At 37.3% G+C, this 20,942-nt stretch overlaps 4 protein-coding genes across 4 annotated transcripts; 2 read left to right on the top strand and 2 right to left on the bottom strand.

The window, feature by feature from the left end:
* LOC133699345 ((+)-neomenthol dehydrogenase-like) lies at positions 1-1,325 on the top strand. The gene is made up of 4 exons (XM_062122582.1): positions 1-243; positions 351-425; positions 471-746; positions 856-1,325. Exons 1-4 carry the CDS (start codon positions 1-3, stop codon positions 1,237-1,239), a joined length of 978 nt encoding a protein of 325 aa, XP_061978566.1. The 3' UTR covers positions 1,240-1,325.
* A 5,012-nt stretch (positions 1,326-6,337) lies between these two features.
* Positions 6,338-8,069, bottom strand: LOC133698281 (pto-interacting protein 1-like). Its single transcript, XM_062121153.1, has 2 exons — positions 7,359-8,069; positions 6,338-7,070 (listed from the first exon to the last, which is right to left on the bottom strand). Exons 1-2 carry the CDS (start codon positions 7,819-7,821, stop codon positions 6,388-6,390), a joined length of 1,146 nt encoding a protein of 381 aa, XP_061977137.1. The 5' UTR covers positions 7,822-8,069; the 3' UTR covers positions 6,338-6,387.
* Positions 8,070-8,628: 559 nt separating this feature from the next.
* Positions 8,629-14,585, top strand: LOC133699563 (arabinosyltransferase XEG113). The gene is made up of 13 exons (XM_062122859.1): positions 8,629-9,174; positions 9,734-10,018; positions 10,151-10,356; positions 10,474-10,579; positions 11,222-11,478; positions 11,607-11,742; positions 12,329-12,423; positions 12,520-12,573; positions 12,721-12,834; positions 13,157-13,255; positions 13,345-13,464; positions 13,899-13,985; positions 14,100-14,585. The coding sequence occupies exons 1-13, from the start codon at positions 8,943-8,945 to the stop codon at positions 14,265-14,267; spliced, it is 1,959 nt and encodes a 652-aa protein (XP_061978843.1). The 5' UTR covers positions 8,629-8,942; the 3' UTR covers positions 14,268-14,585.
* Positions 14,586-15,920: 1,335 nt separating this feature from the next.
* On the bottom strand, positions 15,921-20,942 carry LOC133699665 (ABC transporter E family member 2). Its single transcript, XM_062123017.1, has 12 exons — positions 20,665-20,942; positions 20,354-20,439; positions 20,173-20,270; positions 19,961-20,078; positions 19,768-19,857; positions 18,919-19,223; positions 18,633-18,828; positions 18,366-18,551; positions 18,018-18,287; positions 17,331-17,576; positions 16,502-16,638; positions 15,921-16,388 (listed from the first exon to the last, which is right to left on the bottom strand). Exons 1-11 carry the CDS (start codon positions 20,765-20,767, stop codon positions 16,519-16,521), a joined length of 1,818 nt encoding a protein of 605 aa, XP_061979001.1. The 5' UTR covers positions 20,768-20,942; the 3' UTR covers positions 15,921-16,388; positions 16,502-16,518.

Genomic DNA, 20,942 nt, shown 5'->3' with positions numbered 1-20,942 from the left:
ATGGCAGTTGTTACGGGTGCAAATAAAGGGATTGGTTTAGAGATTTGCAGGCAGTTGGCATCTAAAGGGGTCCTGGTGATTTTAACGGCTAGAGATGAGGAGAGGGGTCTGGAAGCTGTTAAAAGCCTCCAAGTTTCAGGTTTTTCTGACGTAGTTTTTCATCAACTTGATGTAATGGACGAACTCAGCATTGCTTCCTTCGCCAATTTCATCAGAAACCAATTCGGAAGGCTTGATATATTGGTAATGTTCTCAATTGCTTCCAAGGAGTTCTTTACTTCTTGATAAATTTATATTGTTCCAGCTGGCACTTGTCTACAAATTCTAACATGTTTAGGAAACCGCAACAGGTGAACAATGCAGGCATTACTGGAACAGAAATTAAAGAAGATGACTGGAAGAAGTTAAGATTTGGTGTTGAAGATGTAAGTCTCTCAAAGTAATACTATCTTCTTATAAATTTCGTTGAGAATGATGGTAATGGAATTCTGAACTTGGAAAAAAAAATACAAGTATATATGTTTTCAATCTCTAACGTTTTGCTATATTGGATTATTGATCAGATTATAGGTGTAAATGCTGCATCACAAAGAAAACTTATGAAGCAAACTTATGAAATGTCAATTAGTTGCCTGAGAACAAATTATTATGGAATCAAGCACCTAACTGAAGCATTAATTCCTATCCTTGAACGATCCAATTCTGCAAGAATAGTCAATGTCTCCTCCTCCTTTGGGAAGCTAAAGGTAAACACGCCATATATATCCATCTCTTTCAGGCACTAGATAAAGTTTAATTAGCATACATTCATATATATATGGAAAAGTTCATCATCAAATTTTGTTTCTCCTGCAGTTTTTTCCTAATGAAAAAACCAAAAAGATGCTAGGTGATGTTGATGGCCTCACAGAAGAAAAAGTTGAGGAGCTGGTGGAAGAGTTCCTGGAGGATTTTAAGAATGATGTAGTGGAAACCAAACGTTGGCCTACCCTTTTTTCAGCTTATACTGTGTCCAAGGCTGCTCAAAATGCCTACACAAGGATTTTGGCAAAGAAGTATCCCAAAATCGCAATCAATGCAGTTTGTCCTGGTTTTACTTGCACGGACTTAAATTATAACAATGGAAGCGTAACTACTGAAGAAGGTGCACGAGGTCCTGTTATGCTGGCTCTGATGCCTGATCATCAGCGCCCTTCTGGCTGCTTCTTTTTTCAGACAGAAATGTCGACTTTTGAATGATATAAACCAATGTACTTGCAGTGTATGCATGTTATGTACTAGCTAAGAGAATAAAGGTGGGGGACGGGCCATCACTGACATGTAAAAGAATCAATTAGATATTTCTCTATAAATCATTTCTTCTTCTCTGTTTTGGATTGTATTTAAGCAACGATTTCACCTGAATGCCCATTTCAGTTGGAATTTGCAAGTGTGTATAGATACCAATCCTAGTACATGAAAAATACGTAACTGGATAAGTATATAAACCTGTCCTTTCGAATGCCTGATAATTATATATGACAAGATAATACAAGAGAAATTCTGAAATGTTTTCTGTATTTTTCACCAAGAGAGTTACAATATATATATACATTAAGAAGTATCAAATCCCTGAATTCTAGGATTGAATAAACATAATCAGATCCTGTAAAATACTAGGCCTATACAATAATTGAGATCTTTAGAGAGAATCAAGGGATATACAACTATGACAGAAATTAAATAAGGAAAGAAGAATATAGTGACAGCTATGAAAGAAATAGAATAAGAAAAGGAGAATATACTGACAGCTATAAAAGACAGCTATTAAAAGAAAAGGAGAATATATTGACATCCCCCCTCAAATTGATGCAGGTAAGTCGAACAACATCAATTTGCTATTGAGAAACTTATGTCGTTGGCGTGTCAAGGCTTTTGTAAAGGCATCAGCTATTTGAAGATCAGTATTGAGATGAGGAAGAGTGATAACACCCCTAGTAAAGGCCTCCCGAATATAATGACAGTCCACCTCTATATGCTTGGTGCGTTCATGGTAGACTGGATTTGCAGCGATTTGAATAGCACTAGTATTATCACCATGAAGTGGAGTAGGAGCAGTTTGGGGAAACCCAAGTTCAGAAATAAGACCACGTAACCACACAATTTCAGAACAAGCTGCAGACATGGCGCGATACTCAGCCTCGGTAGAAGATTTAGAGACACAATCCTGCTTCTTACACTTCCAAGAGATCAAGGCATCTCCAAGAAAAATGCACCAGCCTGTGAGAGACTTCCTAGTATCCGGGCAGCCAGCCCAATCCGCATCACTATAGGAAGTCAAGGTAAGAGTAGAATGTTTAGGAAAAAACAACCCACGAGTAGGGGAACCAATTAAGTATCTAATAAGACGACGAACTGCAGCAAGATGAAGATGTCGAGGTGCCTGCATAAATTTGCTAACTATATGGACAGCATAGGAGATATCAGGCCTGGTAATTGTTAGGTAGATAAGACTACCAACAAGTTGCCTATATAAAAAAGGATCAGGCAAAAGCTCGCCTTCATCTTTTCGGTATTTCACATTCACCTCCATTGGTGTATCAACAGCAGTAGCATCCTTTAAACCAGCTAGCTCAATGAGATCCTGAATATATTTATGTTGATTTAAGAACAAACCATGATCTCTAGAGTGAACTTCCAGCCCCAAAAAATATGTGAGATGTCCAAGATCTTTCATTTGAAATGTACTATGCAACATATGTTGAAGCTTGGTGATCAAACCAATGTCATTACCAGTGAGGATAATATCATCGACATAGACTAAGAGAAATACCATACCAGTGGTGGTCTTGTAAAAGAAAAGTGATGAATCATATTGACTTTGTGTGAAGGAGAAGGTGAGAAGAGTGTTGCGAAACTTCTCAAACCAGGCTCTAGGTGCCTGTTTCAACCCATACAAAGAGCGTCTTAGTTTGCAAACATCATTAGAAGCCTTTGTGGACATACCAGGTGGAAGTTGCATATAAATCTCTTCCTTAAGATCCCCATGCAAGAAGGCATTTGTGACATCCATCTGATATAAAGGCCAAGCTTTAGAGGCTGCAATAGCAAGAAGTGTTCTCACCGTAGTCATCTTAGCAACGGGTGCGAATGTTTCTTCATAGTCGAAGCCATATTATTGTTTATTGCCAAGAGCAACCAATCTAGCTTTGTATCTATCCAAAGATCCATCAGACTTGAGTTTCACAGTATAAACCCACTTGCTACCAATGGGCTTGACATGTGGAGGACAAGAGATAATATCCCAAGTATGATTGGTCTTAAGTGCGTGAAGTTCTGCCTCCATTGCTTGTTTCCAGCACTCATGTTTGCTAGCCTGTTTATAACAAGTGGGAATGGAAATAGAAGACAAAGTAGTAGACATAGCCACAGGAGTGGAAAAACCATACCTGTCAGGAGGTTTGTGAGGTCTAGAGCTTCTACGAAGAGGAAGGGGATCATAGGAAATGGGCAGAACAGGATCAGATGTTACAGGAAGATGTGAAGGAACCTCAGTGAGACCTAGAGAAGGAGCAGAAGCAGGAGTACGTCTATGATAAACATAACCAGGTTTAAACCTTTGTACTGGTGCTGGCGACTCAGGAAAAGATGGTAAAACAGATAGAGAAGGAAGTACTGAAGGCTGTTGGGTGCAAAAGAAAGGCTGATTTTCAAAAAATATGACATTCCTAGAGACACGAGTTCGACGTGCATGTGGATCATAACAAAGAAATCCTTTTTGGGTGACAGCATAGCCTAAGAAAGCACATTTGACAGATTGGGCAGTAAGTTTATTTCTCTCATGTGCAGGAAGGTGAACAAAACAAACACATCCAAAAATATGAAGATTAGAATAATTTGGTGCATGTCCAAACAAACGAACGTAGGGAGAATCATTGTTTAAGTGGGGAGATGGTAATCGATTAATCAAATAAACAGCAGTACACAAAGCTTCACACCAAAAATGAGAAGGAACACATGACTCAAGGAGAAGAGTTCGAACAATATCAAGAAGATGACGATTCTTTCTTTCAGCCACACCATTTTGTTGTGGGGTGAAAGGACAAGAACGTTGTGATATGATCCCATGACTTTGAAGAAAAAATTGAAATTCATTTGACATATATTCACCACCTGAATCAGATTGCAGAATTTTGATTTTGGCAGAAAATTGTGTCTCAACTAAGGCAAAAAGGGCTTTAAACACAGAGAAGACCTCACTTTTAGATCGAAGAAAATATACCCAAGTAAAACGAGTGAAATCATCTATAAATGTAACAAAGTATCTGTAATGTTCATGAGAAATGACAGGTGCAATACCCCATACATCAGTATGCACGATCTCAAAAGGTTTGGTGGTGCGGGTTTTATGCAATGGAAAAGGAAGTGTTTTGCTTTTACCAAGTTTGCAAGATGCACAATCAACAATATCATTATTAGAAGAAGTCGAATTTTTATTTCCTAGTAAACCAGATTTAAACAAGACTCGAAGTACATGAGAATTAGGATGTCCTAAACGTCTATGCCACACCTGATTATCACATTGAACAGCATTACATGCAACATAATTTGACATAGAAGAGGGAGATAGAAGCAAGGGAAATAGGCGTCCCACTTTAGATCCCTTCACGATCATCTTCCCGGACACTTGATCATGCACAAAACAACCAGATTTGGAAAAATGAACATCACAATTGTTGTCAACTAATTGGCCAACAGATATAAGATTAGTGGACAGCTTAGGAGACACAAAGACAGTATTCAGAAGGGCTGAAATATCACCAACAGCTGTGATAGACAAGGGATTACCATCGGCAGTACGAATATGAAGATTGCCTTTATATTTTTGAACATTATTTAAAGGTAAGACAGTGTTGGTCATGTGATTGGAAGCAGCAGAATCAAAATACCAAGGCTTAGGAATAGAATTTCGGTTACCTGAAAGGCCTAAAGCAGAAAGGACAGAAACTATCATTTGTTGGACCATTTCAGGGGTAATAGAGGACTGACCAGGACTAGGAGTATTTGAGGAACCAACCGAAACATTATAGGCAGTTTCAGATTTCTTTGGAGGCCGGATGGAGCAGTCTTTGATGATATGCCCTGTTTTCTTACAATAGTTGCAGAATTTTTTAGTACAAGTAGTGGCAATGTGCCCAAATCCTTTGCAGCTATAGCACTGGACATTTGACATATTTCTACCTCCTTTAGACCTCCCTTGAGCAGTGTATGCAACAGGAATTGGAGCAGAATTTTGAGCTTTTTGCTCCAAGACAACATGTGTAATGATCCGTTGTTTTTCCCTGAGAAGCTCTCCTACACAGATATCCAAGAAAGGAACTGGTTCTCTATTCATCAGGTTGGACCTGATTGCTTCAAATTCCCCCCTTAACTTCATTAAAAACTGATCACGCTTACTGGTCTCATGCACACTTTGAATAGCAATAAGTCCTTCAAGAGGTACACTTGCATACACAATGTCTGTGTACTCAGCCCAAAGATTTACAAAGGAAGAATAAAACTCTTGTATTGACATACTGCCTTGACTGAGTTGACCCAACTCGAGTTCCAATTGGAACCTTCGTGCTGTATTGCTTTAGTTGTAAACTTTCTTCAGGTAATCCCACATTTCTCTAAAGGTTTTGTAAGGCTTGAGATTGAGAAGCATGGAGTGATCCAAGACATAATCTGAGCATCCTTCACCTCCCATTTCACATATTTCTCCTTTTCCTGCTCACTGTCAGGTGCAGGAACTGTCCCAGTAATATGACCCCATAATTCCTTTCCCTTGACAAAAATCTGAAACTGGAAAGCCCAGGCAGAATAGTTCTTTCCAGTGAATCGAACAAGAAAATGTTCAAATCGTTCTAGAGACATGATTTAACTAGAAACAAGAACCAAGAGATCAAGTCCAAGAAAAACAGAATAGAAGAACCAGACAAGGAACTAGACACAAGATGAATTGATTTCAGAATTTTGGCTCTGATACCATGACAAGATAATACAAGAGAAATTCTGAAATGTTTTCTGTATTTTTCACTAAGAGAGTTACAATATATATATACATTAAGAAGTATCAAATCCCTGAATTCTAGGATTGAATAAACATAATCAGATCCTGTAAAATACTAGACCTAGACAATAATTGAGATCTTTAGAGAGAATCAAGGGATATACAGCTATGACAGAAATTAAACAAGGAAAGAAGAATATAGTGACAGCTATGAAAGAAATAGAATAAGAAAAGGAGAATATACTGACAACTACAAAAGAGAGCTATTAAAAGAAAAGGAGAATATAGTGACAATATATAGCTAAGAGATTACAATCAATGCAGTGAACCAAAGCAGAGTATGTGCATGTAAGGTTTTATACTGACAACAAGTGGGGATTGGGTTGAGGTTCCATACAACTTCGAATTCTATCGACAATCTGCCCCATTTCTGGTCTCCCTTCGGAATTCTCTAGTAGAGCCAAATTGGCTACATGGATCAATACACTTAACTGCTCCAAATTCGCATTCCCGTTAAGTTTTGGATCCAGTAGATTAGCCCAAACTTCTACATCATCACTCTTCCTCCACTCCTCGGTCCATTCAGCAAGCGTCACAGAACCTTGTATTGATTTGAGGCCTGTGATGAGCTCAAGTAGTAGCACCCCGTAGCTATAAACATCAATCTTGGGTGTTGCAAGGCCTGTATTGAGGTAGTTGATGTCAATGTAACCAAAAGAGCCCTTGATGCTAGTTGGAGAAGTACTAGGAGTGGTGCTAGTTTCTGAGTCTGGTCTGTCATAGCCTAACTTGCATAGCCCAAAGTCAGCTAACTTGGCGTGATCATCGTCAACTAAGAGGATGTTAGAGGACTTGACATCCCTGTGAATGATGGTTGGATCAGCTCGCGAGTGGAGGTAATCGAGCGCTCGAGCAATGTCAAGTGCAATGCGTAAGCGGCTAGACCATGAAAGAATACCCGAGGATTGGCCATGGTAAGTATGGATCCTGTCAAAGAGAGTCTTGTTTGGGACATACTCTAGTAGAAGAAGTTGTTCTCCTGCAGAGACCCATTAAATTAGTGTTAGTTTGCCTAGTTTTTGGATTTGGAACATTTGTTTGCCTCTTAATCTTGGGATGTAAAATGATCCTTGGGAGAGTTGGGCTAAAACTGTAAGTTGTTGTCTAACCCATATAGTGACACACTTGCGGGACCTATAAGAACCCTAGGCTTCATCAAACCAACGTTTTTCCAAGAATAATCAACTGGCATGCATATACGTGATTAATAAACTGAAGTGATGAAAGGTTGAAGAAGAATATATAAAATTAAGGAGATTTGGCATACCTTTTTCCAAGCAGAAACCCATCAACCTGGCTAAATTTGGATGAGAAATCCGTAACAAGACTGAGACTTCATCCAAGAATATCTTCTTGCTCCCACCTCTATCCTCCATCACTCTCTTCACCGCCCCGAATCGTCCATCCCCAAGATCTGCAAGATAAACAAAAGAAGTAGCTCCAACCCCTATCCGAATTCGAAAATCCCTTGTTGCCATCTTCAACTCCTCGAGTGCGTAAGTCCGTATGAAACCAGGGCACCACTTGGTAACCACTGCTTCTTGCTCTACTACTCTTCCTGTAACTTGGACAGCAGTGCTGCAGCGATGATCACCATCATCACTTGTTTTCTTATGATCAAGGTGCATGAAATATCTCCTCAAGGCTGTGATTACAAGGATTACTAGGGATATGGCTCCAATTATCCACATATTTCTTGGATGTTTGGTGGAGAATCCAAAGAGCCACATGATATCAGTTTGGTGGATTTAATTACCTTCTTGTTCTTGCTATTGCTAGGTATTAATTTGCTAAGCTAATGCCTAGCTCAGAATCATGATATCTTGTTTTTCATGGCAATTAAGATCGAGCTGAATGTTGTAATTAATCAATGCCCTTTTACACATCAAGTCGTGATTATGTAGGTGACCAAGAAAGATGTAAAGATTCAGAGCTTTGGAATATTTGATCACTTGGCGTTGGAAGTGTCCTATGAGTGATAGCTACACAAGGGTCTTAATTAAATCTATTTTTTTATATATATAATGTTTTTAAAACCGGGCATGAATTTAATCTAAATTAATTAATGTGAAAACTAGTTAAAAACACTTTTATTATTGGATAAAAAATATTATTATAGGAGTATTAATTAATTTGGAGATTAATATTTAAGCTGGAAATGCGTGGACGGGGGCTTGAACAATACGCTGGACTGGCATGAAAGATGCCATTAAGTGCCTGTATTATGGATATTAGGAGAATTAAATGGAAGATTCCCTTGTTTAATTGCAGAAAGATTCCCTATTTAGTTGACCACTTCACTATTATTTATTGTAATTTTTAGAATATAAAGAATATTGTTTTAATTTCTTAACTATGTTTATAAGAAACAATATAAAATTGTTGAGAGTTTATAATAATTATGCATGCACTTTTATTCATTATCTACCAATTATTAAATCAATTAATGAAAAATCAATAAAAAAACATAAAATATGTATAGAAAAGAGAAATAAGACAAAAGTAAAAGAGAGGGAGCGTGGCGCGTTGACCGCGGCTGCCGGACAGGACACACACTATAGTCTACAAGGAGGGATGGAGGGGGGAGGGCAGGTGAAGGAAGCCACTAAGCAAGCACAAACTGCAAAATAAAAAAGAGAGAGAGAGAGAGAAAAAAAATGTCCAATACAATAAATATTAGTATTAATAAATAAATAAAACTAATGGTCTGAGTCTAGCCTGGATTTGGTTGGGTTTGGATTTATTTTGATATTGAAATTGAATCAATCAAAATTAGTAATGGCGTGAGTGAGTTTGATTGAAGCAAAAAAAAATATTCAAGTTGGAGTGATAAGAAGAAGAAGAAGAAGAAATGGTGGGAGGTGGGGGCGGGGGCGGAGGAGCATCTTCCACATGGAGGAATGCGTACCAGGAAATCGCCAACTCCAAGCCTCTCTTCGTCGCGATCTACGCCACTGTCTTCCTCGGAATCGTCTTCTCTTCCTTGTATGTTTTATCCGCCGTCTACTCCGCCAATTCATCCTCCTCCTCCACTTCCTGGCTCTCCTCTCCTCCCATTCCTACAAGTATTGATAATACTCGTCGTAAGCCATCTCTTCTTCCTACTTAAAAACAGTCTCGCTTTCTATTTCTTCTGTCACTGCAAATCAAATCGAATTAAGTATTGTATAATTTTCTTCCCCTTTTCTCTGAATTGCAATTGCAATTGCATGATGAACCTAGCCAGCCAACGTTGACTTTCTCATCGTTGAGCCATCCTATGAATAAATGGAATGAATGAATAGTAGTTAGTTTTGTTTCAATTTCAAATTCAAAGGCAAAGGCAAAATCCACTGAATGAATGAATGTATAATACTGTGAAAGCATCTTCCTTTCTTTTGCTTCTGCTACTACTAGTAGATTGATTGATTACACTATAAACATCAGAGTGTGTATCAAATACTATTACATCCATAAACCCTAACATAATACAAATTAGTTTCCATTTTCTATTCTCCAACAATATCAATCATTTTAACATCAAAGATTTATTATTAATTGTAAAAATCGATTTTTTCATTCTCAGTTATTTAATTCCCATTTTTTATTTCCTATGCATAATCTACTTATCTCAACCATTTTATTTGTTTTTTTTTTTATCAGATATGGATCAATCTTCCAATTTTTCCAAACCAACAACATTAGCTGCGGGTTCATCGCCAACGACATCCAACCCTCAAACCATGCAGATAAAACCAATTTGGGAACCTCCCCCACACGGTACCAAATTCCCGCCCTTAAAGACCTTTAGACTCACAAAACAACTGGTTCAGCAAAGGGTGAAAGATAATGTTACTATAGTCACCTTTGGTAACTATGCTTTCATGGATTTTATCCTTTCCTGGGTTAAACACTTGACTGATTTGGGCCTTTCCAATCTTCTTGTTGGTACGTATTGCTATCAGGCCATTTTTAGTTTTTCTCAGTTTTTCTACCTTTATTAAAGTCCAGAGTTAAGTTTTTTTAAAATAAAAACAATGATATTTTTACCTTGGATCTTCTTTTTTCCCCTATTAATAGGTGCTATGGACACCAAGCTGTTGGAGGCTTTGTACTGGAAAGGTATTCCAGTTTTTGACATGGGAAGCCACATGAGCACCGCAGATGTTGGGTGGGGCTCGCCAACCTTTCATAAGATGGGAAGAGAAAAAGTTATTTTGATAGATGCAATCCTCCCTTATGGTGTTGAGCTATTGATGTGTGACACAGACATGGTCTGGTTGAAGGTACTGTTACATGAGTTTTTTTGGGATGGATGTAGCTGTTTTGGTGCATCATTTTTCTTCTATTAGTAGCATCTGAAGATAGTTTGTTTTATTGTATTTGCTGCATTACTGGAATAGGACCCGCTTCCATATCTTGCACGTTATCCTGAAGCAGATGTTTTGACTTCAAGTGATCAAGTTGTACCCACAGTCGTTGATGACAGCTTGGACCTATGGCAACAAGGTGAAGACTATTAGAAACAAGATGTGTTTTTCATGTCATTTTCCTTAACCTTTGTTATACTTGATGATTACTGATACCCCCTTTCTATTTCTGCACCAAACTACAAACAGAATCTTAATCCTCATCATATAGTATATAAACTTCTTCTTTTTTCAGTTTTATTATTTGGCATGTCAAATGCTTGTCAGCACAATGTTTTGTTGACTGAAATTCTGTCTACCCTTTCTGAGCTTGGTTGGGCACTCCGAATGGACTTTGCCTTTTTTCAGTTAATAGTAACTGGTTTTGCAACATATCCTATCTCTTTGAAACCTTTGTCACCATCACCATCCCCATCGTAGGGTGGCTTTCACCAATGCATTTTCCATTTCTTATTTGAGACTGGGAACTAAGAGGTGTTAGCCTGTGTTTTGGTTAATAGCAAGAATTGACTTCCCAGACGCATCCCCTCTCTTGTAGTGCTTAAATCACCAAGATAATATAGCTTGGACAAGAGGGATGCTACATGTTTTAGAAGAACCAATAAAAAGCTATTTTTTCCGCTTATTTTCATGCTCTATGTTAAATCTTTTTGTATTTTGCATGTTTTCTTTACTATTACAACCCTACTGAAAAGATTTTTTTTTTCTTCACATTCAACAGTTGGTGCTGCCTATAATATAGGAATTTTCCACTGGCGACCAACAGAGTCTGCAAAAAAATTGGCGAGAGAATGGAAAGATATGCTTCTAGCTGACGATAAGATATGGGATCAGAATGGATTCAATGATATTGTACGCAAGCAGTTGGGGCCATCTGTTGACGGAGACAGTGGACTTGTATATGCTTTTGATGGGAATCTCAAACTTGGAGTTTTACCAGCAAGTATATTTTGCAGTGGACATACTTATTTTGTCCAGGTAGGATTAATTTGTAGTTTTAACACTAATTTTAACATGCCTGTCAATTTTAACTGTGTTCTTTTAACTGACTGGATGTCATATGATGAGTATCAAGCATATCCTGAGCCTTGATAATGTATTTGCAGGCCATGTATCAACAACTTAGACTGGAACCTTATGCAGTGCATACCACATTCCAGTATGCCGGTACTGAAGGGAAGAGGCATCGATTGCGGGAAGCCATGGTTTTTTATGATCCACCGGAATACTATGATGCACCAGGTAATCTAGTATTAGATTGATGATTTCTGAAAATTCTATGTACTTGAACACCTTATTGAAAACAATAACAATTGCCTTTTGTATTTGATCTCATCATGACCATGTAGAAACTAAGTGTCCATGAAACATGCCAACTTAATTCTGCGTTTGAAGTTCAATCCAAACTGACAGGCCTCTACTTTCTAACTATAATAGATACAACAAATTCTACATATCAATGCATGTGACACAGAGCCAACTTTCTGTTAATGGTTGAATCTTATTCCTGTTAGGTGCTTCCAACCTCATAGCTTCTGCAAGTATTTTTCATATTTTGCTTTATTTTAACAAATGGAGCAATGTGAATCATCAAAGAAACAAGTGGAATATGTTCAGAGTATATTAACAGGGCCTATTTGTAATTTTCATATTTATGAGTTTAGACGTGTATGTAAGCTGGAGTGTATCATGTTGTCTCAAATCTCTCTTTACATAAAAACCCTAACAGGGTGCTAATTGCTGGACCTGCTCTTAGTTAGTACTTTGGAGTTTATCCTATCTTAACAAAATTGCCACTGTCTAACGTCTCTTGGGAACCCATGTGCAGGAGGTTTCGTTTCATTCAAGCCGTCTATTCCAAAGAGTATGTTGCTGGATGGGGACCATAACCTTGAAACACACTTTTCTCTGATTAATTACCAAGTATGCATGTATTGATCTAGTACCACTAACTTCTGCCACTTCCCTGGAAACCACATTGTTGAATCTCACAATTCAACTTTTTATAACTTTGTTCAGATAAAACAAATAAGGACAGCGCTGGCAATTGCTTCGTTATTAAAACGCACGCTGGTGAGAATAATACCAACCCTGGACATTTCCATCCTCTTATTTTGTGGCAGTTTTTTTGTTTATATTTGACCATCATTATTGTATTTGTAAATCCTTGAGTAGTCTATATCTTGATCTCTTTTCTGTTCTTTTATATGTAAATTTCAGGTCATGCCTCCACTATGGTGTAGGCTGGATAGACTATGGTTTGCCCATCCTGGAGTTCTGATTGGATCTATGACCAGGCAACCTTTTCTATGCCCTTTGGATCACGTATTTGAGGTATTTATGATATTCTGAAGAAAATTCTAGTGACTCTGATTTGTGGTTTACTTTAGAGTTTTAGCAAACTGTGTTTGTAAAGAGCGTTGGTGTCTTTATTATGTAACATGGCACTTTTCTGTGGTAAAAATCAAAGAAAATCCTCTTACATTCCATTTTACCAAAGAATTTTCCATCAGCAAGTAACTCCCAAGGGTTTCATTTGTGTTGTCATTTCTGTGGCAAGGATGAAGGGACCTCACCTCATATAACCTTCTCTGGTATTTTACTTTGGAATCCATATGTTGTGAAACTGAGGAATGTTTTGTGCACTGACCTGAAGGTGAATAACATGTTGAAAGAGCAGCCAGAGGAGGAGTTTGGCCCTGCAATTAATTTCAGAGAGTACTCTTTTTTGGACAATCCGTTATTGCCTAGACATGTAAGCAAACATCATGGAATTCACATGAAAGGCTCACTTTTTCATTATTTAGAACTTTGAGGATTAATTAGTCTTTTGGATGCTTGCAGGTGAAAGAGTCGTGGCTTGATGTTCAGCTTTGTCAAGAAGGAGCCGAAGATTGTGGTGCGTCAAACAAGACAAGTCGGCCAGGAATACTCAGATTTCCAAAACGCAGCAATGAAGACATGGTAATTGGAATTATTACAAAAGCTTGTATCTATTATCAAATACTATAGAGTTCCAATATTTAAAGTTCTTTCAATCTAGCGTCATATGTCATTTTTGCTTAACCTATTATAAGGAACTTTGGTGGCTTCTGTTTTCTCTTTTTGTTTATGATCCTTAAAAAATGGTTCTAGACATGACCGGTATTGTGTTCGATATCCTTCACAAATTAAAAAAAAAAAAAAACTATCAATCAAAAATAGACTTGCAAATCCTTTCAAAAAGAGGGAAAGTGTACATTTTCACTTTCTTGATGACACTTCAGATTTGTATGTTGGTTAATTTTGTTTTATTGAGTTTTTAACATTTGTTTATTTTAATTCTTCAGTTCAGTTTATACAACAGCTTGTCTGCTGTTCTTTATCATGGGTAATTGAATTTTTCTTTCACCATGTAGTTCAAGACCACATTCTCATCATTCAAGGATGTCAAAGTCATTCAATTCTCTTCAATGCAAGATGCTTTTGTTGGCTTCACTGACAAGGCAAGTTCTTCTTCTTTTCTATTTTTTTGCCTCTGGCATACAGTGGAAGGTATTTGTATAGTCTTTCAATGCTTGGCTGTTCATGTGCTAATGCTATTTTGAATATATGCTCAGAGAAGAGAGGAGAAATTTAGGAATCGCATGAAACGTTATGTTGGTATATGGTGCTGTGTTGAAAATCACGATCCTGGACATATATACTACGACATGTACTGGGACGAGAAATCCGATTGGAAACCGATGCCACCACAATCCACAGGGGATGACCACCCACCATGGTAAGGACTGGCTGCCAAAAGGAGGCATAAATTATCAGAAGAATCCCCCCCAGAGCAAAGAGAAGATGACAAGAGTCAAAAGGGAATGTAGGATGCTGGTTTAGGAAAGTGACGTTAGAATAGAGTGAGTATCCCATAGCTGCTCCGGTTCCTTTTCAATCCACCAAGAGGTGCTGTGTTCTTGTTCGTAGATTGGGAATATAGTTAGACTCTTGAGGGTTTAATATTTGAAATAGAGGAAGCTGATGTATCCTTTCCCCCTTTATCTTGTAACATTATTTAAAGGTTTTTTTTTGTTATGTATCACCGTAATTTTTCACCATGCTAATAATAATAATAATAATAATAATAATAATAATAAGGAAACCAAATTGCCAAATTTGTTACGGCTTTGGTTATTGCGAAGACCATATCATAATCTATTGTCATATTGCAGCTGGCTCCATCGTAGCTTGCATCTTTCCTGGACTTTAGATACCCGCAGAAAAGGTTTGCATCTCAAAGCTGTGTGTGTACGCGCGCGCGTGCAAATCCCATATCCAATTGACGAAAACTGGGATAATCTTTTGGAGTCCACAGTGTGAGTTGATGATCAAGTTTTCTCATTCATGAACTCGCACCCTAACTCATCCAAGTTTGCTGCCGAGGGTGCGGTGCTTAGGAAGAAGAAAAAAGATTTCATTCATAGAGCAGGGCACAAGGGAGAGTAAATATTATAGAAGCCAAAAATATAAGCACAACCGAACAACTGCCCTGACTTTACAGTAACTGTTGAACTGCATCCTGCGAATAAGAACAAGAGATGCAAGGTCTTGTTGCAAATGTTTTCTGATTGTCTGTTTGTTTGCTATATATATATATATATATATATATATATATATATATATATATTCCTTTCAATGTTATCTTTTAGAATTTAATTTAATTTAATTTTTATATCAATTTCATCCTTATTTTTTTATTGTTATTTATTTTTTTTCATATCCCTCTTCATAAATTTTTTTTATTTATCAAATTTGATTTTTATTGTTTTTATTTGAAATAATTTATTAAATTAAAAAAAATCAATTTTATTCTCTTTCAATTTTTTTTATTTATCAAATCTTATCTCTATTTTTTTAATTAAAATAATTTATAAAATTAAAATATTTTTTTTAATTTCATAATCTTTCAATTTTTTATTTGATTCATATTTATTTTATTTAAATTAATTTATAAAATTAATTTTTTTCAATATCATCCACTTGAAATTTAATTTATATTCCTTTGATTAATATTTATTTTATTTAAAATTATTTTTTTTAATATCATCAAACTTTTTTTTTATTCAATTTAATCTTTATTTTTTTTAATAAACTTAAAAAAAATTAAAATGAAACGTCAAAAACAATCCTCAACCCACGCACCAAAAGAAAAAAAAACCCTACTTTCTGCGACCTAAGCTTATGGTGAAAATAACTGCTTCAGATCGATTTAGCCCTCATCAAAACGAGCGAACAAGGGGAAACTAGCTGGTGTTTTTATCCAACTACTCGTTACTCGCTGCTGTATCCACACATGAATAGCATGAATCAAGGATTAATTGGAGATCTTTTGTATTGTTATTTATTAATTTGATTGACAGATTAATCATCCTCTCATTCCGCATAAGTCTGACTTGAAAAAAATCAACCATATCTTAAGCAAAATAAAAAGGGAGCCTAGACCAGTTCAGTTTACTTGCCCTGCTGCTAGAATAGTTAAAATGAACAAAACAGATACAAAAACACAGGCAAGGACCCCAGTAGCTCACTTTGCCATTTTTTGTTCTTTGCTCTAGTTAAATAGCAACCCTAGTCAAAGTACAGCAACTTGAAGCAACAAATGCCCAAAACGGGTAGCACTATGATTCACTCACCTAATGTCCTGAGCAAAAATGGCGAACACAAAACTCGCTACAGGAGAAATATCATAAAGCACCACCAAACTCATTTAGGCAGAAAGATATGCCATGGCTTCTTCGCAGGCAGAGGTAATCCAGTCATTTGTCAGCATACTGAATTCACTTGACTGCGATGGAAAAATTAACCATATCCATGCTGACTTGACCAGGTTACATGATTTTTCAGATTGATGCCGTTAAACTCTGCATGATTGCCAACAACAAATAAAGTTAAAGCACCCAGGTGGGCAAAAGAAGAGTTAAATATCTACGCTTGCTGTAACAGACTATATGAAATTAGGACAGATAATGCCGACCTGTGTCAACAGTTACATCAATCGTCCAGGTAATAATATGACCCAGCAGCCTTCTGCTCCCTATCCTTGGTGGACTCCAATTTGTTGATTCTTGGCCGGTAATTACTGGGGTCTCGCCTAAATGTGATATCCAGGTGCTGCATCAGAGCAAAAAAATATGTGAAAGATTAGTATTTTATTGAGGGAGAGAGAGAGAGTAGGAGAGCCAGGCCTTAAAATATAACATTTTGTCTAGGAAGGAGCTGAACAGAGGAAAAGGGAGAACTAATTAGTTAACCTTGTTTGAGAAAACGCTTGAATAGGAGGGGAAGGAAAAGATTTTACCTCCTTTCACCCTACATTCTATTAAAATGTCTCCCCACAACCCATTGAAATGTTTTGGACTCAAGTCTATGATTATAGCCTCTTATTTATTCATGGAACTCTATTCAAAAGACATAAATGTAATCTGATACCAAAAACTCTTATTCCCATATCCTCTATCCTCTAACCAAACAAAGAAATTTTTCACTCCCATCCAACTAGTTACAAATCCAAACAAGGAGGCACCTACCCTCCCCTTCTCAAATATTCTCACTCATCGTAAATGTCAAATTTACAACAATACAGATTCCTCAAGCAACAGAGAGCTGTTCTGTTCATGTAAGCTTGGTTTGATTTCATGTTAAGCGCAACTGGTATCAACAGAGCCGTCGCTAGGGAATATTTTTCACAGATATGGCTTCATAATTAAATCTACATTGACTTGGCTTCTTCATTATTGGTTTCATTTTCTTTCCTTTTTTTCTCTTTTAAACATGAACAATAGGGAAGAGAATACAGGACTTACAGATAAGAAGAGATTCATCCCAGTCAACAATGACTGGGGAGAATTTGCCGTGCAATCCACAGAAGGCTGTCCCTCATACACAATAACTCTATCAGCCAGGTATGATGCCATTATAAAATCATGCTCGACCACAAATGCAGTCTTCTTTGCATGTAGGATAAACCTCTTGATGACTTTTGAAGCAACGATACGCTGCTCAGAATCAAGATATGCACTCGGTTCATCTATCAGATAAATGTCAGCTGGCTGCATCAAGAAAACCACACACCAGACCACAGTTAGCAACTTTAAATATTTTAAAATGCAATGTGGAAGAGTGCTAAAATAATAAGCCATTCAATCCAAGAAGATATCCAACCAAGGACTAAATTGCACAAAATAGTGGGGTAAAACAGAGGAGGAAAGCCTGCTCAACATGTGATTAATCATCAATGTACAGTGCAAACATTTTGACTGACATAAAATTTGACCACATTAACCTCTCAAAAATCTAAACCCCAAAACCACAATTTAACAGACCAGTACACTACAAGTAAACTCTACATTTCACAAGACTGCTCAACACATGAAGGATTCAACGTACTTTAAGAAATCAGTATCATGAATTAAAGTATCAACAAAACAACTCCAGACATCAATCTTCATTCACCAGCATAGATGATAGTAGACCAGATAAAATTTCTTTACCTTTCCGAGGCATAGACATAAAGCAACTCTTTGCAACTCTCCACCAGACAGATTTACTACTTCTTGATCCATCAGTTGCTCAATAAGAAGTGGTTTCATGACATCTGAAACAAACTGAGGATGCATATACGAATCACGTATTTTAGAATGCAGTAACTGCCTGACACTGAATTGAAATTTGGGACTGATCTTCTGAGGCTTGTAAGAAACATTGAACTCAGGTATCTCGGCTTCGGAACCCTCTACAGTATCAGGTTTCAATAAACCAGCCTGCACATTTGCCAACAAAATAACTCATTTACAGGCAGAAATTCACATTGCAAGGAAAAAAAAGGATGAAGAGACTACCAGCATACGGATAAATGTTGTCTTCCCTGTCCCATTCTCACCTAGCATCACAACAATCTGAGAGTCAGTAAATTCACCCTCAACGACACGAAGTTTAAAATTTCCCTGAGTTTTACTCATGGTTGGGTATTTGTATCGTGCATATGTTTGAATCTCCTCAGCATTCTCCTGTGGAGTCTCAGCAACCTGGAAAATGCAACAAATTTAATGACAAAAAGAAAAAATGCAGGATGAAGGGAAGTAAATGTTTAGAGATTAAAAAAATACCTTGAAGGTTAAAGATTCATCCCGGAATCGTAGATTTTCTGTAGGAACAAACCCAGACAAGAATATATTGATACCTTCTCTCACAGAGAAGGGAAGAGTTACCACTCCATATGCACCCGGTTTCCCGTACAAGCAGCAAATGAAGTCAGATAAATAATCCAGGACACTGAGATCATGCTCCACCACAATTACATAGCTGAAATGAAGACATAATCATTGTAACCCATGTTCTCAGTACAAAGCACAAAGGCAATGCTAACAAAGAAAAGAAAAGAGGAGGCCAAACCTGTTGGGCCTGAGCAAAGATCTGATAACTTGGGCAGCTTTGAGCCTCTGTTTGACATCAAGATAACTTGAAGGTTCATCAAACATATATATCTCTGCATTCTGTATTGCAACAACAGCAATGGCAAATCTTTGGAGCTCTCCACCAGATAAATCCCCAACATTACGATCTATAACCTGGTTCAGTTCAAGATCACGACAAAGTTCCGCCTTCTTGTCCCTCTCATCTTTTTGGTCAAGCACTTGTCCAACATTGCCTTGAACTGCTCTTGGAATATGGTCAACATACTGAGGCTTTATGATGGCCTGGGTATGAAACAAACATGATTTTAGCAGGAAGATACAGATGAAAAGTAAAGTAATAATAAGACATCCAAGAAGAGGCATGGCAAAGACACTCAGGATGTGAAAACACATGCATAATCCTGAACATGATTTGCTAAGATGATTTTACATCATAACATTCTCTAAGAAAACATCATTTCATGATTGTCTCCATAACAAGGAAAGGGAAGTGATTGCATGCTAAGGAATGAATTACAGCATGTAAGCTTACATGACATTTCGCATAAGCATCAAACTGTAACTCAAGCTATCAAATTAACAATCTAGGTATTACTATTATTCACGAAAAAGTAAAGGAACCCTAACAGAACACCTAACTGAATGACATGGACAAAGTTAATTACATGTATAACGGAAAAAAGCAGAGCCATGATCATGATAGGTGAAAGGAATCAGTACCATGGCTCCTATGTTAGTGTCAGGTAACTTTCACAAAAGGGAGTAATATTTCTAGCAGTAATGCAAAGTTTAAATGCAATTGAGCATGCCCAAATAGATGTGTTACCTTCAAATTATCCTCTAGGATACGGGTAAAGTAATTCTGAAGCTCAGATCCTCGAAAGTAAGTCAAGATTTCCTGCCAATCAGGAGGGTTCTGCAAAGAAAAAAGAAAAATGAGAATAAGGTAACCAACATAAATGCATCTTCGTAAGTTAGAAATAAGAGAAAGGATACAACAAAATGGGGCTGTTTATTACATTGAATCGACCCAGATTAGGTTTGAGTTTTCCAGCCAGAACTTTGAGAGCAGTGGACTTGCCAATACCATTTGTTCCAACCAAGCCAAGAACTTGCCCAGGCCTCGGGACTGGTAACCTGCCAATACATTATTTATTTTGTATTGTTTTTTTTTTTTTTGCTAGAAAAAGCATTGATCGAGCAAGTAAAGGCAGGCCGGCAGGCAACCAACCTGTGCAATTTAAAGGTATTGGGACCATAACGATGGGTCGTGTCTTTATCCAAATCCTTGGGCAAGTTAATGATCTGAATTGCTTCAAACGGGCATTTCTGCATCACAGGATAAACAATCACCCAGTCAGCAATCTAGCAACAAAAATAATAATCTCTGAGAGAGAAGGATATGAGCTTGCCTTAACACAGATACCACATCCAATGCACAGCTCCTCCGAGATAAAAGCTATCTTCGAAGCTGGAGTTACCTCGATACACAGCTTCCCTATAATTTGGATATATTAGATTAAACCATTGCTTATTTATGTATTTATAAATGCCCTAATTTCACAACAATAATATTATCGATAACAAAACCTAACACTCCAAACTGACAGTAAGAAAGCTTTCTAATCACAGCCTAAATTCGAGCGAATAATTACGAGAATGAAAATAGATCGATTAGATTTAAATCAACAGAGAGTGGAGTAATTGATTCAAGGAAAAGTACCAGTTTTGACGACAGGGCAACTTTTCTTGCATTCTTGACGGCACTTCTTAGGTTTGCATCTGTCGGAGGTTACTATAGCTATACGCGTCAATCGATCTGACATCTCTCTCTCTGTTTTTTTCTTTATTTGATTTTGATTCTAAAGAGATATCAAGAAGAAGACAGGAGAGAGAGGGGGGTTCGAAAGAGACAAGGGGAGAGATACGCGTGCTGGTAACGCTTCCCTCTCTGTGGAGTTGTATTCCGGTGACAAACCCCTACGAAAAAAATAAATATGA

This window comes from Populus nigra, chromosome 7, assembly GCF_951802175.1.
Source record: "Populus nigra chromosome 7, ddPopNigr1.1, whole genome shotgun sequence".
Lineage (NCBI taxonomy): Eukaryota > Viridiplantae > Streptophyta > Magnoliopsida > Malpighiales > Salicaceae > Populus > Populus nigra.
The sequence above is the reverse complement of the archived record's forward strand: the minus strand, read 5'-3'. Positions and strand labels throughout refer to the sequence as shown.